The 27,112-nt window shown below is 44.2% G+C and overlaps 3 protein-coding genes across 10 annotated transcripts in view; 1 reads left to right on the top strand and 2 right to left on the bottom strand.

Moving 5' to 3' along the window:
* The window catches only part of LOC113135690 (rho GTPase-activating protein 44-like), a 57,438-nt gene extending 42,698 nt beyond the window's left edge, over window positions 1–14,740 (bottom strand). The window contains exons 1-2 of one of the 4 annotated variants that reach the window (XM_026315899.2): window positions 14,301–14,740; window positions 11,503–11,837 (exon numbers count right to left, since the gene is read on the bottom strand). In XM_026315899.2, the coding sequence (XP_026171684.1) occupies window positions 11,503–11,555 (53 nt within the window). In that variant the 5' untranslated portion in view covers window positions 11,556–11,837; window positions 14,301–14,740. The remainder of the gene's footprint in view (window positions 1–11,502; window positions 11,838–14,300) is intronic. The other 3 variants (XM_026315898.2, XM_026315897.2, XM_026315900.2) reach the window with 3 other exon arrangements.
* A 649-nt stretch (window positions 14,741–15,389) lies between these two features.
* Window positions 15,390–20,660, top strand: stx4 (syntaxin 4). 2 transcript variants are annotated; one of them, XM_026316346.1, is made up of 10 exons: window positions 15,390–15,589; window positions 16,185–16,289; window positions 16,951–17,050; window positions 17,208–17,282; window positions 17,363–17,433; window positions 17,655–17,763; window positions 18,154–18,227; window positions 18,618–18,755; window positions 18,833–18,943; window positions 19,356–20,660. In XM_026316346.1, the coding sequence occupies exons 1-10, from the start codon at window positions 15,560–15,562 to the stop codon at window positions 19,434–19,436; spliced, it is 894 nt and encodes a 297-aa protein (XP_026172131.1). In that variant the 5' UTR covers window positions 15,390–15,559; the 3' UTR covers window positions 19,437–20,660. The 2 variants fall into 2 exon arrangements, with proteins under 2 accessions (XP_026172131.1, XP_026172130.1); XM_026316345.1 differs by having other exon boundaries at window positions 16,179–16,289.
* A 173-nt stretch (window positions 20,661–20,833) lies between these two features.
* Window positions 20,834–27,112, bottom strand: part of srcap (Snf2-related CREBBP activator protein) — a 29,137-nt gene continuing 22,858 nt past the window's right edge. For all 4 annotated transcript variants that reach the window (XM_026316073.1, XM_026316076.1, XM_026316075.1 and 1 more), the window contains one exon: window positions 20,834–26,805. In XM_026316073.1, coding sequence (XP_026171858.1) covers window positions 22,225–26,805 — 4,581 coding nt within the window. In that variant the 3' untranslated portion in view covers window positions 20,834–22,224. The remainder of the gene's footprint in view (window positions 26,806–27,112) is intronic.

Genomic DNA, 27,112 nt, shown 5'->3' with positions numbered 1-27,112 from the left:
ATGTAAAGCAGGGTGGTGCAAAAAACACGTGATTCATTGCACTATGACAGACTTTAGCGTGTTTCTTTCAGAATTTATCCACATGGAAACAATGAAACTGGCAAATTATATTTACTTCCTAAATGTGACTCATTTCTTGATAAAGACGTGAGGGGAGGATTTGAGTGTAAACCAGAAGGAACTGGTTAAAAACAAGGCAAACAGTGCTGTTTAACCTTTAAAAACACTTTTGGCCATATGAGGGCAGCAAAAACAAACTGTGAACACAACATTGGGTCAACTGGGGAGTTGGGTTTGTGTCCACCTGCTGAGTCTCAGCCCAGTGTTCCCTCAGTTAGAGCTCTGTGTTTGGTCTCCACCACCCCCTGAGGGAAACCTCTGGCTTTTTATCTGCTAAATGCTCCACTATGTTCACCAGCTCGTCTCCGACTGTGTCTGCTGCTTGATGTTAGTACAGATTTTTCTCTGAAAACATCTGCCTGCTGAGAATGACACTATGAGAGCAGAGAGAGTTACAAAACAGAAAAGCTCCCCTGACATAAAGCTGAGGGGAGCTGCAGACTTCATCAAGACAAACAACCCCTTTCATTTTGTTATTTTAAGGGAAAGATTATGATTATCTCAAATAAACTGTGGTTAATGTTGAGCAATTAACGCAACTGGTCACAGTTAATTAAAAGGTAAATGTTAATTGCAGATCAATATTAAATTCTCTTAGAAAATACTGGTATATACATTTATGTAAACAACAGTTTCACCAGTTTAATAACTCTCAGTTAATTAAGCAGTGAGACTTTAGACACAGTCTGTATCTGTGGGTGTTTTGATCCAGTCTAATTGAATCAAAGGAAAGAGAAAAGTTTATCTGTGTCCAGACTACTAATAACTGAGTTTGTCCCACTTTCTCCAGTTCACTGACTTTTTTTTTTTTTTTTTTTTTAATTTTTTATTTAACAGAAATGATTTCCCAACAAGGAGCAGAATCCATTTACATTTTATATGAGGACAATTAGCTGTGTTCACCCACTTCTGGCCAAAAATAACACTTTATTATGGACAACTGCTGTGGCCTGGGCTGTACAGCTCAGTTATCACATTAGCATCTTTGCTGTTGTCGTGCCGACATTTGAGCGTAGGAGGAAAGACTGATTGTTGAACCAACGATTAACTGTTGTCTCTGACAAACACAGGTTTTTGGCTAATGTTACTCATTTGCTGTGGAATATTTTCAGCTCCTTCTGTATATGAAGTTGTCCTCTTCACCCCATGCCCCTCATCTCGCACCACAGTCGGTGAGCCAGTGACACCTGAGCCCCGAGGGTTTGACTTCCCATTAAAGTTTAACAGACACAGATATGAGTGCTGGCATTAAGGCGACAGGTACAGTACAGGTAGGGAGCACGGCTGCTTTTTCTGCTGCCAGGGACCAAACGGTCAGGTAAGAGATGATATTTAGGGAGGTCATGAACCCCATTTACCACATCAGCTTGAGAAATGTCTGTCTGTAAGTCATTGGTGACCTGGAAGAATTACTGCAGCTACCAGGCCTCCCACTGCAGTCATGAAGATGAATTATGTCTATAGAAAATGACAGAAACAAACCTACATACACACTTGCAGGAGGTTTCAATTTGCTGCAGAAATTAGTCTTGCTCCCAGAGACAATGTGATGTCACTTGTGTAATATTTGCAGTGATTACCCTTTCCCTTTCAATTATATTGAACTGCTCTGTGTTTGATTGAAATAATAAACCCAGAAAATGAAAGTAATGCTTTCTGCATCATTTCTTTTGGTCTGAAATAGCTCGTCTCAGCCTGCGTCTACCGAGAGGCTGCACATACGAGACCAAAACCTTTCACTTCAGGGAGTGAAAAATCTCTGTGAAGACTGATATGCTGAAGCAGGGCGAAGAAATTAGAGAGGAGTAAAAAAAAAAAATCTTTCCCATTATAGAAAGAAAGGAAGCCAGCTACACGAGATAACGTGTGAATAACGAGGCTGTTTCTCTCCTCCATCATCCAAAAACTGGTAATTTCACACGACTCGGGAAGATTTTAACTGTGTTTTCTAACAAATGAGTTCAAACGCTTTCAAGTCTGACACTTGAGCTACAACTTCAGCCCCATTTTTAGCCGATGTTCGCAAACTAGCATAAGGAAAGGCATGCCGGATTAGCGGTTAGCACTTTGTTTTTGCAACGTACCCACAGACAGTTGTTCATGGACGACTGATACTGGAGAAAACTTAGAAACATGATAAAGGCAAAGGCAAATCCTGGGATGATAAGAAGCGTCTTTAATTTATCAGTGTTTATTTGCAATGCACATTTGAGATAATGACGTCCTCGGGCAGGGTAAGTCACGCTACATCTAGAAATATGTGTATCATGTCAGTGTAGTCAAATATAACTCAGAATGTGAAACACTGCCTGCTGTAACTAGTGACCTTGTGGGTGATAATAACTAACTCCCAGTTGTTTTATGAACATCTGTCCCTTTCACCTTTTGCGGTTTCTCGCCTCACGTCTCTCCCACAAAACCACTGAAACACATCAGCAGCATCTGTTTAAGCCGCACTCCTTCACTGTTTGGAAATGTTTCCTCATGGCCAGCTCAGAGCCTCCCTCATCAACATGAGCACTTGCATCAGGGAGTGACAGGATGTTGACGCGATGTGTTTTCTCCGGGACCTCGCTTGGCAGCTCGGCTACACTCAACCTGACAGCTCTGACAGAGACATCAGCGTCCCGGCATCACATGTGGTCACTTGACTGGAATTCAAATTCCATGACAGGTTCCCAATTAGTGTCCATTACAACAGAGTAAACACACTGCGGGATCTCTGGGAGTCTTACCCCCCCCCCCGTGATGTCATTTCCGCACTCACATGTTGATGAAGCGCTCGGGTGTAAGCTGAGGGTGTTTAACAGTCCACAGAGGCTGCAGGCTGTTTTTAAGGGCGGTGGGACCCTGCGGCAGCTGAGCTAATGTTTCCAGTACAGCTCAGAGGTGGTGGGTGCTCAACACACAGGAAAGGTGGAGTGTGGGTGAAGCTGGGTGGGTTAACGTCAGAGATGAGAAAAATAAGGGAGCCAGGCAACATGGGTGTGTCACATGTGGTCACAGGTCACAGCTTGTTTTCTATTCTACCAGGGTATTCTACGTGGCCAGAAGTATGTGGACAACGTGTCAAATTAAGTGAGAATGGTTTTTCTTCATACAGTGTATTTTATAATGGGGGACTTCCTAATGTGAACACCATTAACAACACCAAAGACCAAAGGGGTATGTTACCCATTCTTTAGGATACAGTGGATAAAGGTGCTCTAATCGAACACATCTCACAGGCTAATACAAGTCTGAAGAACAGGCCAGCGTTTGAACTCCTGTAGTATTCTGCCTAAAACACCAAGTCTGTGTCCATTGTCAAGAAATGATTAAAAATGGTTGAAAAACATACAGGCATGGATCAACCCTCAAACATCTCTATAAACATAGATATAGATATATACAAGTGAACTAGGTCTGCGCCTATTCAGTTTACGGTGATATAAAACTGAGAAAAGCAGCAACTACTCACATCAGTTAACAAGTGAAAGGCTGATTAATCAGTTGATGTTTTTAACAGAGGATAAAAAAGGATGAGCAAGAAAATAAACCACTAAACAGCAGAATTACCATGAAATACATTCAAATCCAACAATAAATGCTATAGGCAGAGCTCCACTTGTGTTGAGTCAGAGTCAGACAGGTGTTGATTTAACTCAATGCTCATTTTAAAGCTATTTCAGTCCACATCTATTTGTTTGCTGGTCTCCTGCCAGCTCTTTTTCATTTTCAGCAACATCTACAATACGAATGTTAATCTGAGAAGCAAATCTCTCACAAGCCACTGGACTAAAATGTGAGCCAGCAGACAGAATCCACTAAGAGGCTTGATTGTGATTTAAACTCTGCTGTGGGTCTGTTGGTCAAAACCAGCCAAAGAGTTAAGAAGCAGCTCAGATGTTTCTCACGACTCCTTAGAGAGGCCACCAGTGTTATCGGGGTCATCTGAAGCTGGCAGCCTCTCAGCTGCAGCTCGGGTGTGCAACTGATGAATGTGATGGATTTTTCTAAGGTAAAAAAAGTCAAAACTTTCATTTTAGATATGCAAATCCAATTTCCTGATTCAGTATTTAAAAAAAACTGACAACTTAGCAGCATGATTGAAATGTAAAGCAAATTTGTTTTCTAAAGGCCATTTCGTCAGCAGCAGAGCTGAGGACGGGCGTCTGTCTGTCGGCTCCTCGGTGGCTCAGCAACAACCTGAAGCGGCGTCTCCATCATCACACTCCAGCGACTTTAATAACGCTCCACTGGCAGTGACGTCTCCCTTAGCGACTCCCTCAGATTCAGCCAGAAACCCAGAAGAGCTGACAGAGAACGTGTGTGTGTGTGTGTGTGTGTGTGTGTGTGTGTGTGTGATGCCTTTTTATGCCTCTTTTAACGCAAAAATTTTCCTTCTGATTCACAGGATTTTAAACCCCCATCAAGTAATTCACTGTAAAACCTGAAGCTCCAGTTCCACAAGCCTAATGTGAAAACATAATCATACACCTCAGCTGTCACGTCAAAGGAAGCTCTCCTGTGAAAGATCCACCTCATCAGCTCCTCTTTCTGTGCTAATTACCTTCAGGGCAGAGCTGTCAAAGAATCATTTCAGAAGGTGCTGTGCTTTCACAAAGTTTACAGCTTCACAGGATCGAGACGCCGCAAAAGAGGTCGAAACCCAGCGGACGGTGAAAAACGGGACGCAGAGGAATCAGAAAAATGAAGCAGGCAGGAAGAAAAACGGCTGATTTTGCTAGCGACAAAAGGAAGCACAGAAGAAGGAGACCTACAACAATTACAGAATAAAGTTAGGAGAGTCCAACTGCGTCTATTACATTTGTCTGCATTTACACTAAACAGCCACAAAGCTGCCAGTCAGCTCACACAGATGGTTTATCCACTCTTCCCTCATTCCCAAGCAGGAAGGTTCAGTTTGCAGGAATCCCTCATTAGCAGCTCTCACCGTGATTAATGAGGAAACGTCTGAGAGGCAGGCGAGCCCACAAACACACACACAGCTCAGCCCACACGTGTGTGCACCTCCACCGATGGACAGTGAACGCCTCTTACTGATGCTCTATGAGTCAACACCTCAGAGGACAGAGCCAAGACGCAGTAAACATAATGTCGCCCGTGTCAGGTCCTGTTAGCGCAGCCTCTTCTTTAGCCTTTCACCCTGAGCAGCTTGTGGCAGCCACACAGACAGCAGGCTCCCATTAATACTAAATGATGTCTCTTTGCTCCAGGAAAGCATTGTCCCACTGTATTCACTGTCAAAAGCAGCCTCGCTATGAATGCTAATTATGTTCCGAATAAATAATATTCTGAGCTTCAATTTACACACACACACACACACACACACATAAAGCGACATGTTTGACTAATAGGCTCATTATCTTTCAGCTGAATGGTCCGACAGTCGGGGAGGATAAAGAAATAGTGCAGAATAATTTATGTTTGCCCGCATGGAGCTGTTTGTGCTAATATGAGGGATATGTACAAGATAGAGGAGCTCTATCCACCAAACAGCTACAAATAGGAACAAATCACTGAAGCTCAGTGTTGATGGACTGTCACCAGCATCACAACAACAGTGTCTCTGGAGTGGGGCCAGCAGGATCTCCAGGCAGCAGGAGGTCAGGGTCAGATGGGGATCCAGGACTGGGGGTGAGTCCAACTGCCCAGGCTTCTCTGCTGCCTGAATTACTCAATCAGAAAGAGTTTCAATCACTTTCTATGGACTTTTAGAGAGTCCGGCTGGGGTGTAGACCTCACCAGGAAGATTATGACAATATGCACATGATAATGTAAAAGACAAGAAACAGCACTTACAACCCAAAGACTATGAGTCCTGGTGGACCATGTTTTGATATTCCACACACACACAGAATATGCAGGGAACTAATATTTTGGATTTATTCGCTTTAATCCAGAGAGCTTGACAGGGATCAGCTATAAAAACAAAATCTGATCCCCAACAATGTGAGGAGAGTCTGAGCTGAGGTTTGGACGTAAATATGATCAGTTTTACTGTGTCAGGTGATCAGTTTTTCAGTTTTCTCTCGTGGCAGCTGCTGTAGTGCAGGACTATGGTTTAGGGATAGACTGCGGTTGTGGTGAATTAAAGTTAAGCAACCACAACACTGGACTCAGTCCACATGATGCACATTTGGATTCAATCCCCGTCAAAGAACCTGCACAACATCAGGTTTAATGAGGACAATATTTATGTGTTTTTTTTGGTGCTGCGTGCAGATGCTGCAGCCTCTCAGGGAACAAACACTCAGTGTTTTTGTTGCTTTACACTTTTTCGTGTGGTGAAACTTCGCTACAGCAGCAGGCAGCTCTGACATTGACAAAGTGAGTACTATTCACTATCCAGCATGAAACCCAAACCCGCAGCAGCTTTCAGGACATGGCCATAAACCGTCTCTGACCAAAGACTGTTCTCTGCTGGCGAAGCTAATGAACCTGACGGCGCAAACTATGTGCTGCTGTCACTGTAGCATCCAACCTGTGGGAGCTGAACAGCAGCATCATGTTTTGCAAGGTCTGCCAATGTCACAGTGCTCAGTCTGTGGTGTCTGCTCTGAACCTGAAAAAATTCTCAGGGTCTGCACTTTGTTTCCTCTTCGACCCGTCTCAGCATCAAACTGTTCAGCTTCTGCTGCAGCAGATTAAACTGAGCCGCAGGCCCGAGCAGAGCCCACGTCCCATCATCCTCCCCCTCAGCGTCGAACACTATCTAACAAGCAGGGCCGGTTACACGAGTTCTCCTCCCGGTTTTATTGACAGGAAACTGAAAGTAACAACCAAACCCAGTTATCAACAGCACGCTGCCACAGAACACTACAGAAATTGCTGGGTGCAGGTTCAGTGATCAATCAAACATGTTCCTGCAAAATCACAGTGAAAACAGTAATGCATGAAATGAATAACCACAGATAATGACTCCATTAAAGGCCTGACTGTCTGTGCTCTCTTGAATTGCTGAGTACTGGCAGTCAATAATGGTTTGGGGACTAAAATGGATGATGTTTAAGCCAACACAAACTGCACACACTGGGGTCACCTGCAGCCTGACAACCAAAAAACATCCCAGCCTGTTGACAAAGATCAGAAATCCATTATCCAACATCTCATCAATTGATTTTTTCCTGTTTCCAGCCTCAACATTCTTCAGCCTCCTTGACTAATTTCTGTTTTCTGCTTTCTGGGAGGAAAACGTTTTTATTTATTAACAGACTTTTCTGCCCACAGACCCGCAAGTCAAATAACCAGTTCATCGCCAACACTAATATGTGTTAAAAAGTTAAAAAGTTGTGAGGGAGCTGAAAGAGGATTAGGCTTGTCCCCTTCCTGCCATAACCTCGCTGAGTTTCACACATTATGCAGGATTAATGGTGCAGGCCGACTGTTGTGCTGCTGCGTCTGAAACTCTCTTGACCTACATCCCTGACTGGAGCAATGCAGCCATGTCATCCTGAAGGGAGACGCTTCATTCGTTTGAGGTGTTCCCTGTGCTATAAAGACAGACGGACCTTTAAAAAGCACCAAACGTTCCTCTATTGACAAATACAGTAAACCCCCGACACTTGTGAGGGTTATGTTCCTAGAGCACCTGCGAACTGTGAAAAACAGAATTTTGGATGTGGTCAAAGAAATGCCTCTATTTATAGTTTAGACCCTAAATATGCCCCCAAAGCACTTCAGTTTCATTTCAACCTCAGTTTAATACATTGTTAGTAAAGAAATTAGGGCCCTAAATTAGTAAATCATATTGTTCTCAATAATCTAGAGTTAAAATGCATGAAAAATTATATATTGCCACAAAAAAAGACAAAAAATTGCAGATATGTGCGATTTCCTCGAACAATTACGACTGAGGCTGCGAACTCTGAACCGCGACTTCGCAGAGGTACATTGTACAGGCTAAAAACAAAAGAGAAAATTCATTTCTGGTTGTGCTTTAGTTTAATCTTACTGACATGTTTACCTGGATAAATACAAGGGAGAAGGCGAATAATCAAGCTGGTCACAGATCAGCTCCGTACCATCCTATGGGCAAAATTAAAACAGGCAACACTACAGAAACCTCTTAAATCTGCAGGACACCGGGTCACTATTCATTATATCTCCATCCAGGTCTATAACAAACCAGGTGATGCAGGCTGCCAAGGTCAGAGAGGGAACACCGTCGGCTACCTGAGCCTCCAGCCGACAGGCATCACGCTGGAGTCTCTACCCTCTAAATACGACTAATTGCCCCTGCTGCTCTGCTTCTTATGATACAGGTTAAAACTCATTACTGGGATGTTCTGCCTCGCTGGACTCTGGTGCTCTGGCTCTCAGGTGGATGAGGGGAAATAAACCAGCACCTGGCCTTCAGCGCACACTTCAGTAACTAGTTGGTTTTATCTGTTGAAGAGCATTACTTCCTCTGCAGTAAGACGCAACTCCAGTCATTTCTTTTTGCTGCTAATGAGTAAATGTCCTACAGGGACTGCTGACAGTCTGCTTGGCTTTGGCTGCAGTGATACCCTTTTTCATTGATTGGCTACGGGCCACGGGGCACTTTCTGAGGAACCTGGAGCAAAACAACCAGTTTCTGATGTGACAGGAGCCGTTCGCAACTGAGCTCAGACAAACCACACAATTATTCTGTTTCCACGTCATGCAGAAAGTGTTAAACAATACTTCATCCAAAGTGCCAAGGGCGCAGCGTTGACATGTGACATTGACTTTCAGTTCCAAGCTAAGGGTGGGGTTGACAAATAAAAGGAGAGACAAAGACTTGACAACACCTATTGAAGGCTGCAGCTACACCTACACCTGCACAAAGGGAAAAATGACATTCACTCGTCTACAGACAAATACCAGGCATACGTGGATCAAACCGGTCACGAACCTTTTCACGATAATCTAGTGAAATCAACAAAGTCTAGATTTATCTGCAGCGTCAGGCCTCGCAGGCTGAACGCGTCACGTTAATCTACAGTCTTTCATGCTATCTGATGCAGACTAACACAGTCAGGATTTACTAGGATTAATCACTTCTGCAGTCATCAGCCATGACGTGCCCCCACGTCTGAATGGTCCAGAGTGTGAGTCTTTGAACAGAACTTGGACTCTAACTTCCAGGATTAAAAAAAAAAAAAAAAAACTATTTTTGAGAATCCTTTCTGCATCAGGTGTAGTCGGGTTCCCCACAGGCACAGACTCACACATTCGCATCTGAACTATGAATCCAACTCGCAGCCGAAGCCGCTGGGCCAAACACACATCTGAAAACAAACCAGGAGTGATACATCCCCTTTTCTTTATGGTCGTTTTTCCACCCTGTGTAGTCTCTTTATGGTCGCCCTGCATCTCTCTGGTTGGTCTGTGTCCTACTGTGGTCATTTCTGGGTCAGCCTGGGTCAGTGGTCCGTCTGTGTCGATTTTCAGTAGATTTGTCTGTTTGTAGTCATCTTGTTTCTTTTAGGTGCCTCTTGGTTGTCACTTTCTGTCTCCTATTAGCTGTTGTGTTTGCTTTGTGTTTGGCCTCTCTACACTCATTTTGTGTCTATTTTTGGTTCTTTTTAGAATAATCTGGCCTCTCTACGGTCATTTTGTGTCTATTTTTGGTTCTTTTTAGAATAATCTGGCCTCTCTACGGTCATTTTGTGTCTATTTTTGGTCCTTTTTAAGAATAATCTGGCCTCTCTACGGTCATTTTGTCTATTTTTGGGTTCTTTTTAGAATAATCTGGCCTCTCTACGGTCATTTTGTGTCTATTTTTGGTCCTTTTTAAGAATAATCTGGCCTCTCTACGGTCATTTTGTCTATTTTTGGGTTCTTTTTAGAATAATCTGGCCTCTCTACACTCATTTTGTGTCTATTTTTGGTTCTTTTTAGAATAATCTGGCCTCTCTACGGTCATTTTGTCTCTATTTTTGGTTCTTTTTAGAATAATCTGGCCTCTCTACGGTCATTTTGTGTCTATTTTTGGTTCTTTTTAGAATAATCTGGCCTCTCTACGGTCATTTTGTCTCTATTTTTGGTTCTTTTTAGAATAATCTGGCCTCTCTACGGTCATTTTGTCTCTATTTTTGGTTCTTTTTAGAATAATCTGGCCTCTCTACGGTCATTTTGTCTCTATTTTTGGTTCTTTTTAGAATAATCTGGCCTCTCTACGGTCATTTTGTCTCTATTTTTGGTTCTTTTTAGAATAATCTGGCCTCTCTACGGTCATTTTGTCTCTATTTTTGGTTCTTTTTAGAATAATCTGGCCTCTCTACGGTCATTTTGTCTCTATTTTTGGTTCTTTTTAGAATAATCTGGCCTCTCTACGGTCATTTTGTCTCTATTTTTGGTCCTTTTTAGAATAATCTGGCCTCTCTACGGTCATTTTGTGTCTATTTTTGGTTCTTTTTAGAATAATCTGGCCTCTCTACGGTCATTTTGTCTCTATTTTTGGTCCTTTTTAGAATAATCTGGCCTCTCTACGGTCATTTTGTGTCTATTTTTGGTTCTTTTTAGAATAATCTGGCCTCTCTACGGTCATTTTGTCTCTATTTTTGGTTCTTTTTAGAATAATCTGGCCTCTCTACGGTCATTTTGTCTCTATTTTTGGTTCTTTTTAGAATAATCTGGCCTCTCTACGGTCATTTTGTCTCTATTTTTGGTTCTTTTTAGAATAATCTGGCCTCTCTACGGTCATTTTGTCTCTATTTTTGGTTCTTTTTAGAATAATCTGGCCTCTCTACGGTCATTTTGTCTCTATTTTTGGTCCTTTTTAGAATAATCTGGCCTCTCTACGGTCATTTTGTGTCTATGGCAGCAGTTTGCATCACTCCTAGTTGTTTTTTTTGCCCCTTTGTGGTAATTTTCTGCCTCATAGTAATTGTGTGTCTTTTCTTGTTCATCTTCCGTCTCTGTGGTGGTTTTGGGTCATTTTCTGGTGATTTTGTCTCTCTCTACATCTGTTTTGCATCGTGTTCAGGTAGTTAGGCGACCTGCCAGTCATTGTTTTGTGTCCTTTGTATAGATTTTAAGCTTTGCAGTCACCTCTTTGTGCCTGTCGCTTCATACAGACGCTCTAAACAGACCTGCAGGGCACAGGCCCAGGGAGCCCTGACCTCTTGGGCCCCGAGGACCTGTGCCCTGCAGGTCTGCCCAGTCGTGATCTGGGTCCCACTCCCCCCCAACCCCAGCAGGGTGCTTCCATGTCGGTGGTCTGTGGGCAGCAGCCCTGCTCCCCGCTGAGCTCCATCAATCACACTGTGACCGACACTGACAGTTGATGCGTTGTGCAAATCAGACCAGCTGAGCACCAGAAGCCCATCGCGTGAAGGACTGAACCCAAGCCCCAGATTTAAAGCCCCCGGATCCGTGTCGTGAATACACAATTCATGGTTGAGCTCTTACCTGCCCACTGTCTGGTTGGCGAGCTGTCTCATCCGGTTGAACTGCTTCTTCATCTTGTGTTTTTCTGCGTTACCTCCGAGCGGTACAGCCACTCCACGGATCTCATGGATGGGATAAAGTCTACGATCTATGGCAGACGACGAGGCTCAGTCTTTACGCGTCCGGTCTGGGCGTCGCGCTGGGACGCAGCGGGGAGCCAAGTCCTGCTCATCAGCCGAGGAGGACGGTGTGGTTCTGTCCTCCGCCCCGCTCCGCTGCTCCACAGATGCTGGACCGATCTCTCTCTCTCAGCGCTGACAGCCTGCTGGCGACACGACGCGACGCCCCCGGGTGCACTATGGGAAATGCAGTTTACTTAGAGTTCTTCGCCACAGAACCAGATATCCATACTAAGCCTAGTTTACTTAAAAATAGAAATAAAGAAGCGTTAAAATACTGCGTTACAAGTAAAAGCCTGCATTAATCAACAACTTAAGTAAACGTTTTAGAAGTACTAACAATAAAAGTATATTTCACACATTTCCATGAATATATATGTGATTGTTGGATTATTGGATTCTAATTATTCATGATTATTGTGTTGATCACTTTAATGCTGGAGCTGGTAAAGGTGGAGCTGACGTTAACTACCTTATATACTTCTAATTTGAAGTACTTTATATACCGCTGGGTAGCTGACGTTAACTACCTTATATACTTTTAATTTGAAGTACTTTATATACCGCTGGGTAGCAAATATTAACTACCTTATATACTTCTAATTTGAAGTACTTTATATACCGCTGGGTAGCTGACGTTAACTACCTTATATACTTCTAATTTGAAGTACTTTATATACCGCTGGGTAGCTGACGTTAACTACCTTATATACTTTTAATTTGAAGTACTTTATATACCGCTGGGTAGCAAATATTAACTACCTTATATACTTCTAATTTGAAGTACTTTATATACCGCTGGGTAGCTGACGTTAACTACCTTACATACTTCTAATTTGAAGTACTTTATATACCGCCGGGTAGCTGACGTTAACTACCTTATATACTTCTAATTTGAAGTACTTCATATACCGCCGGGTAGCTGACGTTAACTACCTTATATACTTCTAATTTGAAGTACTTCATATACCGCCGGGTAGCTGACGTTAACTACCTTATATACTTCTAATTTGAAGTACTTCATATACCGCCGGGTAGCTGACGTTAACTACCTTATATACTTCTAATTTGAAGTACTTTATATACCTCTGGGTATCTTGGGAGTTTCCCCCCAGGGATCAATAAAGTTTGATGATCAGTCTGTATTTTGTTGGATCCATCTGATTCTGAAAAGGAACCAAAGTTCTCAGATAAATGTAGAGCAGGAAAATATATAAATACCTCAAAATTGTACTTTAAGTGCTTGAACTAGTTAATGTAGTTATTAACCTTTATTATTTTAGACCAATGAAAAAATCATGGGCACAGCGTCGAATGTCTTTAAAGGACAACTCCACTGATTTTACATATCAAAGTTTATTCTCAGGATTTGGGAAAAACTACACGTGTGAAAATGTTGCATCAGCCTTTGGTGGAAGGAGCTCTGTGAAAATGTGATAAAAGCTGGTCCTGAATAAACCAAGTCTGAAAATAAGATCTGCAGGTGTGGACTTATAATACAGTGATTGTATTAGAGGACAGCAGCACTTACAATGACGTGGCCTAACCAGAAAAAAGAAAATGAATTTTACAAAGTAAAAATCTTTGAGATGTTCCCGTAAGAGCTAATGTAATGATGATTTAATAAGGATGAGTCAGTCTAAATTCAGTGATGACGATGAAGATATATCGCAGCAGCATTTCTTAACAGCCTGTTGTAGAGCTCAGGAGGCCTGGACTAGATTTAAAAGTCTCACAGTCACATTTAACCTGAACCATAACTCTGGTCAATTGGAAGAAAAGATGATGCCACTGAAACAAAAACAACTGTTCAGACTTGCTGTCTAATCAGTGTAGCATGTGTGAAACTGTGCAGAACCAGATGCAGCCCAGTGCTCAACTCAAACAGACTGAGTCACAGCGACGTGGTTTTTAAACATGTACTTGCTGACCTGAGGACGAGGAGATCTTTACATAAATGACAGCTCCTTCTGGACAGACTCAGCCACTGAGCTGCATCTCATCATCCTCATGTTTATTTACATGCGTGTACTTTTGCTGTTAGTCATAGTGAGTTTTTCTGACCCTACACGGGTCCACGTCTCATCTCTGCATGAGGCTACTAGCAAAACACACCTGACTCTCCAATTCAACAAGCAGTGGTTGTGCTGCATTGTGGGTAATGTAGGCACCAAGTGAGAAGGGCATGTGGACTCTGCTGCACTGAGCTTGTGTCCAGCCATATAAAAGATGTGCAGTGCTAAATTGGTGGAGTTTAATATCTAAATCATTTATTTCATTTTGAGCTCAACTGAAAACCTGGGGTGGATGAGTACTGTTCTGAGGTACTTGTACTTCAGTACTTACATTTGACGCTACTGAAAACATCATTCTTCCTACTTATTTATCAGGTGTTAATAATACAGAATCAACTCAGAAATTATGACATTGTCCATTAAGATCATCAGAAGTGCATCAAATAATTCAACAACACTTTGACTGCTTTGGTATAACAATACATATACAGATAAACAGCGCCATCTTGTGGCTGTGAGAGTTAAAGATAATAGGAACCTTACAGCTCTCAGGTTTAGCCGAGAATACAATACATTAAATAGAATATATAACTCAATATTTGTTTTTTTTAAATATCTCACAAACCTTAGAAATGCACATGGGGCCGTCAAGGGCTGTCCACATACTTCTGGTCATATAAGGTATGTCTGAGAACACAGGCAGCTGCAGCAGCCTAGAAATAAGACAAACTGTTATGATGAAAACAAAGAATTATGGCTTTTCTCTCAGAATATGACCTGTCAGCAAACCTGTCCCTTCCTAAACCACATCTAAGGTTTACGGTTATTGGGTTTACTTCCATTGCCTAGAATGTCTTTACTCTGTTAATAATAAGCTCTGAGATAAATTAACATACACATCAATTAATAAATATAGTATATAGTTATCTGGGTAGGGGGTGGGTTTGGAGAAAACTGATTCTAAAAAGCAATTAAAGAACAAGATTTGCCAAAGTACCAAGAGGCAGGAAATGAAACACTCACATATATTTTATTTAAGTATTTGTGTAAATGTACTTACTGACTTTCCACCTGGTTGTTTTGAATCTTTTTATCTGTGAAGAGTCTCAGTCGTCCAGATGAAGCTCGTTAGGTGAACAACAGAGGTGAGCTCAGTGAGGGTCCTTAGGATCTAATGGTGGACTCATGTGACCCCTCTGATTCACCAAGAACGTGTCTTCCCTGGAAGATATTTGAACAAATCAAATGTGAGGACACATTCGAGCCTAACAAGCCTATTCAGACCAGGTGTGAAACCAACTCGACAGTGTGGGTCTAACGACCCTCACCTGAAAAGGAACTAAATGAGCCTAATGAGCCTAATGAGCCTCTGGGACCAGGTGTGAAGTGAAACCAACCTGGAAGATAAACTGGAGGTTCCATACCAGGTTTCACTCAGACTCATGAAGCCACTTGGATGAGTGGTGAAACATTTCTACCTAAAAACTAAAAGTGCAGTTGTCATGACTCAACCCGTAGAGAATCTTTTTGTTATTAGTGCTGTTGTTTTTATGAATAAAAAACACCTGTATAACCACTCAACTCTCCATGAGTTTCAAACAACAAAATTAATAAAGTAATTCAATTAATGAATAAATGTGGAAGAATACTGGAAAAATAAATAAGCTGTGCAGTTACACTTCGCTGTGCCAGGGGGCGCTGGGGGGCGCCCAATGCTCAGTGTTTTCAATGGCAGCAGAAGAAAAAGTGTCGGTGGAGTTTAACTACTAGTTTACTGACATTAGAGCACAGACTTCACCTTTTCTCTGCCTGGGAACATCTCACCGCAGCTGAGCGGACAGTCGCAGCCTTTCTGACACCGGGTTGTTCGCTTCACTCTGAAAAATGCGGGACCGGACGAAAGAATTAGGAAATGTGAGTTTCAACGCAAACGGCTAATGTTAGCATTAGCGCGCTAGCATGCTAGCTTAGTCAAACCTGTAGCTAAGTTCTAGTGTTGACAGAACAGACTGAGGAGATAAATCTGAATAAACCGTAAAAACAGCAGCACCTGGCAGGTTTCTGGACCTAAAGGTTCACTTCAGACATTTTTCTTCCAACTTCCGTTGCTCCGTGGAGCTGCCAGGCCCGGACAGGGCAGGGCTGCTCCAGGGGAAAACTGCCTCACAGACCTGAAGCTGTGTTTTAATCCAGTCCAGGTAAAATAAAGGCTTCATTTAAAACAGAACTTTCCAGAACCCACGTGGTCCAGTTTGTCTGAGTATAGAGATATTTAAGCTAGAGGTGTGATGAGGTCCAGATGCTATAAAGGCAGAAATAATGATCAGAAATAGGATGGTGTTTATTGTCTGCATGGAGACAGTGAAACAGGCTTAAACCACATAAATGAGGATGATTTTCTCTCACAACAAAAAGTGGATCAGAAAATGAAGAGTCCTTATTGTCATTTAACTCCAACACAATTACTGTATTTTCTTGTTTTGTTTACTTTTTGTCATCGTGGCTGCAGAATGCTGAGACCTCAGATGAGGATGAGGAGGGCACAGCTCTCATGACCAAACCTGGATCCTCTTCAGCCAAAGAGGAGAAGGATAATGAAGCTTTCTTTAAAAGGGTACTTTTACTTTGAAAATCACCATTACCTTACTCTGTAGCTGCTCCTAACTTTCTATAACCTGTTAAAGGTTATAGAAAGGTTGTGCAGAGCCAAACATGACATTTGTGGAAAATCCTATAAAGCTATAAATAAAAGACATGGTCACCTGGGCATAATCTTGTTTGATATGTTGCGGCTTTCTTTGTTATGTCAACATTTGGATCTCTCTATCGTGATCCTCTCATGCTGGGCCGCCATCAAGAAACACTCTAATATTTTTCTTTTTTCTTATTCTGGACTGTAATAAATGGGCATTTTTAAATTTTAATTTACTTCTTATACTTCAACAGTCATTTGTTGATGGTTCAACAATGAATTCATGATTTTAATTAGAGCATTTTCTCATGAAATAGATGAATCATTAGTTTATAAAATATTTAAACTGCTTATTGCGAGATGTTTCCACACAATCAGTTCTTTGGTCCGACTGACAGTCCAGAAGCCAAAGATAAACAATGTACAGTGATAAAAAAGTCAATCAGCTAAATCAGTTTTCAGCTCTTAACCATGTTCCTTATGGTGTCACAGCTGAGTCAGGACTAGAAAAAGCAGCTTTGATAGAATCGGACCGTTTGTTGATACTTAAGAAGAACCAAAGTAAATTTACTTGTCTTCTTAGGTGAAAGAAATTCACGAGGGCCTGCACAGTCTGAAGAAGATGGTGTCTGACCTGGAGAACAAACAGAAAACTGTGCTCGGTGTGCCGCTGCCAGAGGAGAGTAAGTGTGTTCGGGCATCAGCTGGTTAGGATTTGACCATAAAACACAAAACGTGGGACGAGGAATAAGTGAAAGATTTGTCTTCACAGCTACATTAAGTATAATAAACTTGTGCGGTCGATTTTGTGCTGATGATGCGGTGTCTGTCTGGGTTTAGGTATGAAGAAAGAGCTGCAGACAATTCGAGAGGATATTAAAAAGGTGGCGACTGATATCCAGAAAAAGCTGAAAAGTGAGTATTGATGAGCAATAAATGAACAGTGTTTATTTGATCTGTCCACAGAAATTCCTGTCTCAACTGTCTTTCCACAGGTATTGAACCTAAGAAGGGAGAGGACGATGGAAAATACATCCCTGTGAATGTTCGGATGCAGCGCACACAGGTTGATCCTTCTTGGACCTTACTGTCTTTTTCAGGATGTGATTTATAGTTTCAATATTGAATTTCTACAACTTATATATCCAAACTTTTGCAAAGGTCAAACTTTGAAATACCGAAACACAGACTCCCCTGAGCTGTTTCTAATAATTTGACACGTGATGTATGTAAACAGGAACAAAACAAACAGTCCATGGAGTGACCACAATGTTTCCTTCTTTCCAGCACGGCGTCTTGTCCAAGGAGTTTGTGGAGCTGATGGGTTACTGTAACACCATCCAGGCCCAGTACAGAGACCGCAACGTGGAGCGGATACAGAGGCAACTTAAGATCAGTGCGTACACAGAGCACGACTCAGATTCTTTGGGGTTTTTTGTCTGGTCTGTGGTTCATTGTGGGGAGATCACAGTTTGAGCGATCGTTTCCTCTTCACTACTGGTTTCACTTTGAGTCACGTTGGTCACATGACATCTCCTCATTCATTTTACTTTCTATTGTCAGTTAAAGCTTTACTCTGAATCCTCTTGCGTAACATTTAGAAACAGTGTATTAGTGCAGCGGTTTGCAGATATACATTTACATTTTGTGTTAATATTGTCAGCAAATATAACCTCTCTATAACATTAACTGTGTTTACACTATAGTTATTGATGTAAAGTACTGGCAGCTGTGTTTATTATCTCCTGCACTGACAGACAGTCTTTTTATCTTCTTCTCTCTGTAGCTGGGACCAACGTGTCAGATGAGGAGCTCGACACTATGCTCGAAAGTGGCCAGACAGATGTTTTCACTCAGAATGTGAGTGCACGACCTTTCACAATAAAGTGTGTATCAACAGTGTGAATGAGGGTTGAAACCCACAACACAAAGTTTCTCTCGCAGAAAAACACATTCACAGCTGCAGTTTTTCCCCCACCACACATCAGCTACTAGTAGTGGCTTGAATTGACATCTGACACGGTGTGCTCTGTTGTAGCTTCTCTCTGTTGTTGCTCAAACTGGACAACAAAAGGGTAAGAACATGAAGCAAAGACGTGTGTCTGTAGAATCCCATTAGCTGATAGTGTCAAGAGTCTGCTGGCGTCTAATGTGGAGTTTGTCATAGTTGAAAACCCCGACAGATTTTTCCGTTTGTCCCACAGTGAATTACAGCTAACACATGTCACATATCCCCACTGCGGTGTACAGATCCTGACTGATGCTAAAGCTACAAGACAGGCACTGAATGAGATCGAGTCCCGACACGACGAGATCCTGAAGCTGGAGAGGAGCATCAGAGACCTGCATGACATGTTCCAGTACCTCGCCATGGAGGTGGAGGCTCAGGTAAAGCAACGCGAAGTCTCACGGGATAGTTTGGGTGCGATCGTGTCTGATCGTGATGTCGGTTTTGCCTCTTGCAGGGGGAGATGGTCAATCAGATTGAAAACAACATCAAACAGTCTTGTAACTACGTGGAGAAAGCAAAGGACAACACGGAGAAAGCAGTCACATATCAGCAGCAGGCACGCAAGGTACGATGTGGCTTCATCACAAAACCTGAAATGGACTCGAGCTTAACTGTAAAACAGAAAATCATCCACTAATGCAGCACTAACGTCATATTCTATTCAGTGGTGTCAAAGAAGGCCACGCAGTACAAGCCACATTGTGGCTGCTGGTTTGCACATGTACACTGATCCCTGTCCACATTACGTCTGAGGTAGTAGGAGTCACATACGTGTTTGATTAGACCTCACCGAAGAAAAATAAGTATTTTTAACTTCCCATCAAGATAAATGAGCACAACAAACAGCAGCAGCCACATTTTTCCACCTGTTCACTGAGAAGCTGAATAAAAACACTAAATTAGTTTGATTACAGTGAAGGGAAATGAAAACTGTCCATTTCACTTGTTTAATGGTTTTTGTTTCTGATCCACTGCAGAAAAAGATTTGGATTGCGATCTGTTTGGCCATCCTCATCCTCATCCTAGTCATCTCGTTGGCCACCGCCTTCGGCACCTAACACCAGGCCGCCTGAGTCGGCCATAGGTTGGTCTGGCAGAAGCACATTAATGGTTCAAAAATCCTGCTTTCATGTAAATATCAGCCCACGGGATGAACTTTCATCCCACTACTTTTATTCCATTTATCACAGTGTCTTCCTCTAATAGTCCCCTCCTCCTAATGGGCCTTTCCTTAAAGAAGAGATGTGCTCTCTGTTGTTTCAACTCACAAATAAACCACAATCTTGGCTGCATTTCCACTTCCACTCAGAGGCAGTGCTGCTGGTTTATGGATCCCTGCGTCAGGCCCTGGTCTTCAACACAAAGACTAGGATAGTTTGGCCTTTCCCCTGCGTCATAAAAAAGAGGAAATGCGTGGCTTTGAGTGTGGCACAATACAGTATTGAAACCTGACACTGTCGCTGTTCATACTGAACTCAGGAAAACTGTTGATTCTTGTTGTCGTCGAGGCGTGAGCAGCAGTGTTAACAGAGTAGGGCTTTCTTTTATAGGTTAATATAATTGTACATAACATTTTGCTGGAGATTAAGACAAGACTTTTTTAAAACTTGAATGTTGTTTCAAGCTGCCTACATGTAACAAGTGTAAATACAGATGGTTTTGTGAAATAACAGCCCCCACCCTGCCCCCTTGTATTTTTCACTTTGCAGAGGAGTCTCAGCCCTGCAACAACAGGCCCAGGCCCTCTTTAGTTCTCCTCCCAGCTTGTATTTATGATTTGAACATTGTGCAAGCTGCTGCGAGAAGTTGCTGCAACATATAATGAAAAACTTTTTTAAGAGATATTTCCAAACTGTGCCTTCTCCTTTTCATCGAGACGAGAATGTAACGTGCACTAACATTGTCATGAAGGGATGGAGCAAGTTATATTGTTTATAATCACGTTTAAATCCGCGTAGCAACGTTTCAGCCGAGAGACACGTCGACTGCGTTGACTCGTTGCTGTTTTTCATCACCTGTTTGACACATCCTGCACAGCCAAAGAGCACCTGCTGTGCACCACAATGTGACAAAGTGGTGTAGAAAAATAAAACTGTCTTGTTCTAGCAAACCGTCTCCTTTGGAAACGGAAAAGTTGCTCATCTGCACATTTCAGAGCAGGCAGGCAGAAGGTGGGCGGAGAATAGACACTTTGCTACTGTCTAATTTTAAGGCTGTTGAATTTTGCATCACATGTATTTTAATATAGATCTGTTTTTAAAATAAAAAACTTCCACATTCTATTATTCTGTGTCTGTCACTAATTACAGGACCTTTTAAATTAATTTTTAAATATTAGCTGCAATTTAGTTTTTTGCATTTTCACACATTGAAAGTATTTCACATGCATGAATCTGCATTTCATCCGTAGTTAAAGAAAAATCTTCGACACAGTAAAAAAAAAAAAAAAAAAAACTAATTTTTGGTCTTTTTATTCAACTGTAATTGTCTTAATTTTCAAGTAAAACAATGTGGAATTACAAGGGATCAAAGGAATGCAACAAAATAAAGAGACAAATCAAAAATAAGACCATCACCATCAACTACCCCCCTCCTCCGAATGCCACCTTAGCTCCAAGTCTCTTACACAAGTCCAAAAGTAAATCGACAATTTACAGTCATCTGGAACTGTACCAGTAATTTATTCACATATTTTGTCCAGGTATTTTTTCTTTACATGAACGATGAGTGATGACGTGACGGTGATGAGAGGTGGAAAATAAAACATTGAGTGCCCTGATGCACGGGGTGCTTTTCTTGATGTTTCCTGTGTCTGGGGGTGGATCTCTTCGTTTTGTTTGGCTGTTTTTTTTTTGTTTTTTGTTTTTTTTTTAAAGATGGAGAGAAGCTCAACACCCCTGCTTCAGGTGCTTCACAAGGCAATCTGAGGTTCAAACCCATGTGGCCAAAGAGGCACCCTTAGTTTCAACAACATTTAACTGTCCTTATAAATACAAGTTGATCTTAGCACTAACTGCCTTTGGGAAGATTAGGACAAAGGAATTTGATTTTGAAGCCTCTGTAAGACAGTTTGCAATGTCAGTTAATACATTTTCAGACTGTAGAGATCCATCGTGTGGTTCCAGGAACCAGTTAATTGGTTGAAGTTGACGTAAAGACGTATTACTACACCACAGTGTCCTCCAACGCTGAGGACACGTTGTCAGATGTGCAAACGAGAGAACGCAAGGCTGGATTTAAAAACAAACAGAAACAAACACGAGAAAAGGGGCCCAAGCAAAGACAAGCTCCAGCATAGTGCAGCAAAGATCACATGACAGATCTGTTCTCTTCCTGATACCCTGGAAGAAATAATAAAATATGCATAACTTATCAACTGACTACAAAGAAACAATAGTCAGGACAGCTGACGAAATGTTCAAAACCAAACTGTCTAAAACCTCCAACTTACAACACAACTGGTCACTCAAAGGTTTTCATTTCGAGCCCTAACAGAGCGGTCCAGTCTTTAATGATTACAGTACATAATGTCAACTATCAACTTGTCTTTATTTCCTCTTGCACCTTTGTCCCAGTGGTGAATGTATCCACCGTTTCTGTCTAAGGACTCACTATGATGGCGCCACATCTTTACTCTCAAGTCCAGCATCCCTGATCCTTCCCCCAGCTGAAAAAGCTGAGCTGGTGAGGGACCAGCTCCAACTGGAAAGGGAGAGGGCCCAAGAGGCGTGAGGTCTCTGGCTTGTGCAGCACTCAGATCCCTTGCATTCATTAGAGTGCAGACAAAGCAGCAACCGCGCTCTGCGACAACACTCTTGCTTCCATTTTTTCCCTTTGGCACTCCCATCATGTCTTGTTGTGGCGATGTTGATTAGACGAGGAGCGGGTGCTCGCGGCCGGTGACCGGGCCTGCACCGCTGCGAGTGCTGCCACGCTACGCAGCACCCTGTCTGGCGTCCCCTCAGTTCCCGAACTGCTGGTCACCTCATGCGAGAGCTTTTGAGACCTCCTGCCGTCCCTGCGGCTCTCCTGTTGTTGGCCCTGCTTTTCTTTTTTGTCTCTACTCTTGGCCCGCTCCGAGCTGCGGTCCCTCTCGCGCTCGCTGCCGGAGGAGGCAGCGCGGGACCCTCTGTGTTCTGTGTTTTGAGAGCTGATGCTGCGAGTACACTGGCTGCTGTTGCTGCTGCTGCGGCTTCTGCTGCTGCGTCCACCACCATCACCCTCGCCGTCGCTGCTCATGCTGCTGCAGGCACTGTGGCCCCGGGACGAAGACTGCGCCTCTGCCTCGCCTTCTTTTCCCCGTGAAGACTTCCTGCCCCCCGTCTCCTTCTCCTCCGGTTTAGACCTCTTGTACTCCACCTCCAGGGGTGGAACCAAAGAACCAGGGCACTGCCTGGTGGAGCGGGGAGGAGGGCAACTTGGCTGACTGGGTGTTGAAGGTTTGCTGCCACTGCTTTTATTATTAGGAGGAGGTACAGAGTTACTCTGAGGACAGGCTGGTACACTTTTACTTTTAGACTTTTGGTTTTTGTCAGAAGAGGAGGCAGGGGAGGTCCCAGCGACCTTGGCCCCCGAGTCTTTTCGAGTAGTGTGGCCGGGGGTGTCCACTCGGCCTTTCATTGCTAAAAGCTTGGCTGCTGCGTTGAGAGCCGAACACCTCTTCCCCAGAACCTCAGGCTCAGGAGGCAGCGAGGGTGCGCTGTTTGTCTGGGTTTTACCGTCTTGTGAAGGCTGAGATCCTGAGGACTTTCTGGTAATCCTGACAGAAGAGGTGTCACTGCCAGACTCTCCACCGGTGGACGCATTGGCGTTGTTTGATGCATTTTTGTCAGAGCTGCGGCCAGGTTTCTTTCTTGGCTCATTGCTGCCCCTGTCCTTCTCCTGATCTTGTAGCCTGCGCTTGGCCGAGCGAGTTAACCGATGCTCGTTATCAGAGTCTGAGGAGGAGGAGGAGGACCTGGAACGCCTCCTCCGTGATGCAGAGGCAGACAGATCCTTTTCACTGCCTTCCTCCTTCTTTTCCCTACCCTCTCCCTGCATCTCCTCCTCCTCTTCTTCTGAGGTGGCATCCACTCGCCTCCTCTTGGCAGGATGTCTGTTTTCATATGTTCTCTTGTGGTGAGCGTGACGAGTGAGGGTTGACGTGGAGCACCCAGACGATGGGGAAGAGGAGCGAGCAGACTCCTGACTACTCTGACGACTAAGGGGCCTTTTCGGCTTTGGAGGTTTCTGATCTTCAGGGGGGTCCTCCTCCTCCTGTTGCTTAGATTCTTCTTTCTGAGTGGCAGTTTTAGATTTTTCTTCTCCCCTACCTGCTTCCCTTTCTGTCTTAGGGTCTTTGGTCTCAGAGGAACACTCTATCTTTCTCCTTTTAGGCTGAGATTTTGACATCTCTTGATTTTTGTCATCCTGAGCCTTGCTGGTCCTCGCTTCAGCCTCCACAGCATCCACCTCCTTTTCCATCACCCTGTCTGAGCCACTTTTAGATGCAGACACCTTCTGTTTGGGCTCAGATGGATTAGTGGAAGGGGCTGATGCTGGCATCTGGAGAACCGCCTCTGTTTGGGCTGGTGTGGACGCCTTTGGGGATGCAGGGACTGCAGCTGTTTCAGGGGTGGTTGTTTTGGTCGTAGCAGTTGTGGTTACTTCAGCTGACACAGGAGTAGTGTTTATTGTAGCAGCAAGAACTGACATTTCTAGAGCTGATGTAGTCGTGATGTCTGTTGATGGAGTTGGAGTAGCATATGTGGACGTTGTCACTGGGGGTGGGATCTTGACAGGACTTTCTTTAGCTGTGTCTGTTGTAGATGTAGACGTGTGTTCTTTGGGAGGGGCTGTTGTTACTGTGACTCCTGTTGGGCTCGATGATGTTACTGGGACTGTCTCGGCCTCTGTGGGGGTAATTACACTGGGAGATGCTGCTGGGGGGCTGCTGACTGGAGCAGGTACAGCAGGAGATGTTTTTGAGGACATGTCAGCCACGCGAGTTTCTTGTGCATGTGCAGCCACTGGAACTGGCAGTGATATGGAGACTGGTTTGGGAGTTGTCAGATTAGTCTTTGCTTGGGCTGCTGGAGCTGGAACTGTACTCACTGCAGATGTGGAGACTGCTGTCAGCGGCAGTGATGTGGCAGACGTGGTCGGTGTTTCGCTGCTGGAACCTGCCTGAACAGTGTTTACTGGGGGTGATGTAATAGTTGTGATCGACTTTAAAGGACAAGCCTGGGCTGCTTCTATTGTAGTTGTTGCCATAGAAAGGGAAGATGCTGAGGCTGGTTTTGGAGAAGTAGGAGCTGGAGAACTAGCAGCTGGGCTGAAGGTTGTAGGTGGAACAGCAGAGGCTTGTGGACAGTCTTTTACAGCAGTACTTTGACTTGGGGCTGGTTTCACTGTAGTGGTGACTGCTGGTGAAACACTAACTGGGTTTGAGGTTATTGTAGTAGCTGTGTCTGCAGTGGGAGGGACTGGTGGACAAACAGCTTCCACAGTCATGGTGGGTGGGGCAGCTGGTATGTTAACCAGTGAGTCTGGTCCTGTTGTTTCCACAGGTGTAGAAGCTGACGGTTTTGGTTCTGAATGTGCTGCTTGAACACCTTGAAGAGTTGGTAAGAAAGCACTGGCAGGTGCAGTTGTGGTGGGGGGGGCCTGAGTGAGTGCGATACTGACAGAAGTGGAAAACATGGCAGAGGGTGCAGCGGAAATCTGGGTCGATGCTGGAGCTTCACTGACGACTGAGGTGGGTGTGGTCACCTGGGGTGCAGGTGCAGTGGGTGTTTGGACTGAAGCTGAGACTGGTGTGGAAGCTCTGTCTGTTTTTGTTGTTGAGGCTTGAACTGGATCTGAAGCCTCAGTCGTAGTGTCCGTTCCCTCAGCTGTGGCGGACTCTGAGGTCTGACTCGTTCCAACAGGAGCCACAGGTATGTCGGACTTGTCCGGAGGCGGTCCTGTTGACTCGTCTGTTTTTAATAAACCAGACACATCTGTAGTGGTGGTCGCTTTTTTAGAGTTCTGTCCTTCACTAAAAGTGTCTGCCACAGTTGTGGAGTCTTTGCGGGGACGGCCCCTCTTACGTTTTGGGGAGAGAGGGGGGTTTCCCTCCCCACTTGGTGAGGTGGGCTGTGGGGAAGGGGGCACCGTGTTGTCATGCTCAGGTAATCTAGGGGGAGTCTTAGGTGGTCGGCCCCTCTTTCTTTTCAAAGGCGTCACAAGAGAATTTAAAGTGGACTCGGAGGAGGCTGAAGTGGCGTCTTTGCCTGGTGGTGTATCTGTTTTCTTGGACTGGTTCAGCCCCCGCCCTCTACCCACATGCAGCTGCTGCTCTCCAAGCTGAGCAGCCATGCGAGATTCAGTTTCCAACCTGCGCCGGACAGGGAGGTTTCTCAGCACCGGCATGTCGGGAGAAAGATGTGGGGGGGAATATGGAGGATAACCTCTGACAGGCTGTGGGTGCACGGAGAGACTGGGAGTAGAGTCTTGGTCCTGAGGGGATTTGGTAACAGTCCCTTTAGGTTTGCTCTCAGGGCTTGGTGACATATTGTCTTTGTTTGCTTCGTTGTTGTCCTCCACTGTTGCCTCTTCTGAAGATCCTCCACCTCCTGTGCCACTCGTTCGCCGCCGCCTCCTTCTTGGTTCCTTCTCCTCCACCACCGTGACCAGCCTTCCTGGAAGCTTCCGCAAGACTTTGGCTGAGGGCGAGTCTTCAACCAGACCCCTCAGGACTTCACCATCGGCTGACTGGCGCTTGCGGGGCGATCGGGAGCTGGTGGAGGGGGGTGACATGGGACTGTGGTCTTTGCCGTCATCGTCTTTCATTTGATGGTCCACTGGGCAGCTGGACTCCAGTGATGACTCGGACACCCTCCTCTCATTGTCCACCTCCTCCACTGCAGCTTTGGAGCTCTGCTCCGTCTCCACAGCACACTGTTTCTCTCCTGGGGGAGAAGCCGTGGGCAGGGAAGGCACTGGACTGGATTGGGAGTGGTTTGGCAGAGTCTTGGTTTTGATGGTCTGGTGATCTCTGGCTGGTGATGAAGCTTTTGAAGATCTGGTGGAGTCTTGGAGCCTTGTTGATGTGGAGGTTTTTTGATGGTCTGTGCGGACCGGGGTGGTAGACACAGCCCCAGTGTCTTTGGCAGCTCCTCGTCCTCTCAGACCAGGGCGGAATCTTTCAGGCACTTCTCTGGGGGTTGTAGGCTCAGACTCGGTGTCGGGCGAAGCCCCACGAAGCCGACCACTGGTTCTCGTGGAAGTAACAATCCTGTCCTTGTCCTTGGGTTTACGACCACGGCGGGCTGGAGTCGGCTGAGTAAGCTCCACAGAAGCTAGTGGTGACAAGAAGTCGTTGTCCTCATCGTCAGATGAAGCGTGAAGCTTGAGGCCCTCCTCCTTGGCCTGGTCCAGGCCTTTCCTAGCAGCCTCCACCTGCTCCTATGAACACCCCAGTAGAACAGATATTTAGAATATAAATGTCTGGTTTTACAAACCTGAAACTTGATCTCTTTATGTGTGAGGTTTTGGTAGAGTCAGGGACTAAGTAGTCCATTATATATTTAATTGTCATATAGTAACACAAATGACCCAAAATGACACTTTGATGAACTATACAGCTGATTGATGAAACTGTTGATTCATATTCATGGGTCCTACCTTTAAGACAGAGAGGTCTGTTTATGACAGTCAGTGAAAATGAGGAGTTTCAGTTATTTTCCACTAGAAAAAACATTTTCTAATCTCA

This window comes from Mastacembelus armatus, chromosome 19 (assembly GCF_900324485.2).
Source record: "Mastacembelus armatus chromosome 19, fMasArm1.2, whole genome shotgun sequence".
NCBI classification, from domain to species: Eukaryota; Metazoa; Chordata; class Actinopteri; order Synbranchiformes; family Mastacembelidae; genus Mastacembelus; species Mastacembelus armatus.
The sequence above is the reverse complement of the archived record's forward strand: the minus strand, read 5'-3'. Positions and strand labels throughout refer to the sequence as shown.

Excerpts from the sequence above, each read along its gene's own strand:
- stx4 (XM_026316345.1), top strand. The coding sequence starts at position 15,560 with ATGCGGGACCGGACGAAAGAATTAGGAAAT. Across the intron at positions 16,290-16,950 it reads ATGAAGCTTTCTTTAAAAGG|GTGAAAGAAATTCACGAGGG; the intron begins GTACTTTTACTT and ends TTGTCTTCTTAG. Across the intron at positions 17,283-17,362 it reads TATCCAGAAAAAGCTGAAAA|GTATTGAACCTAAGAAGGGA; the intron begins GTGAGTATTGAT and ends GTCTTTCCACAG.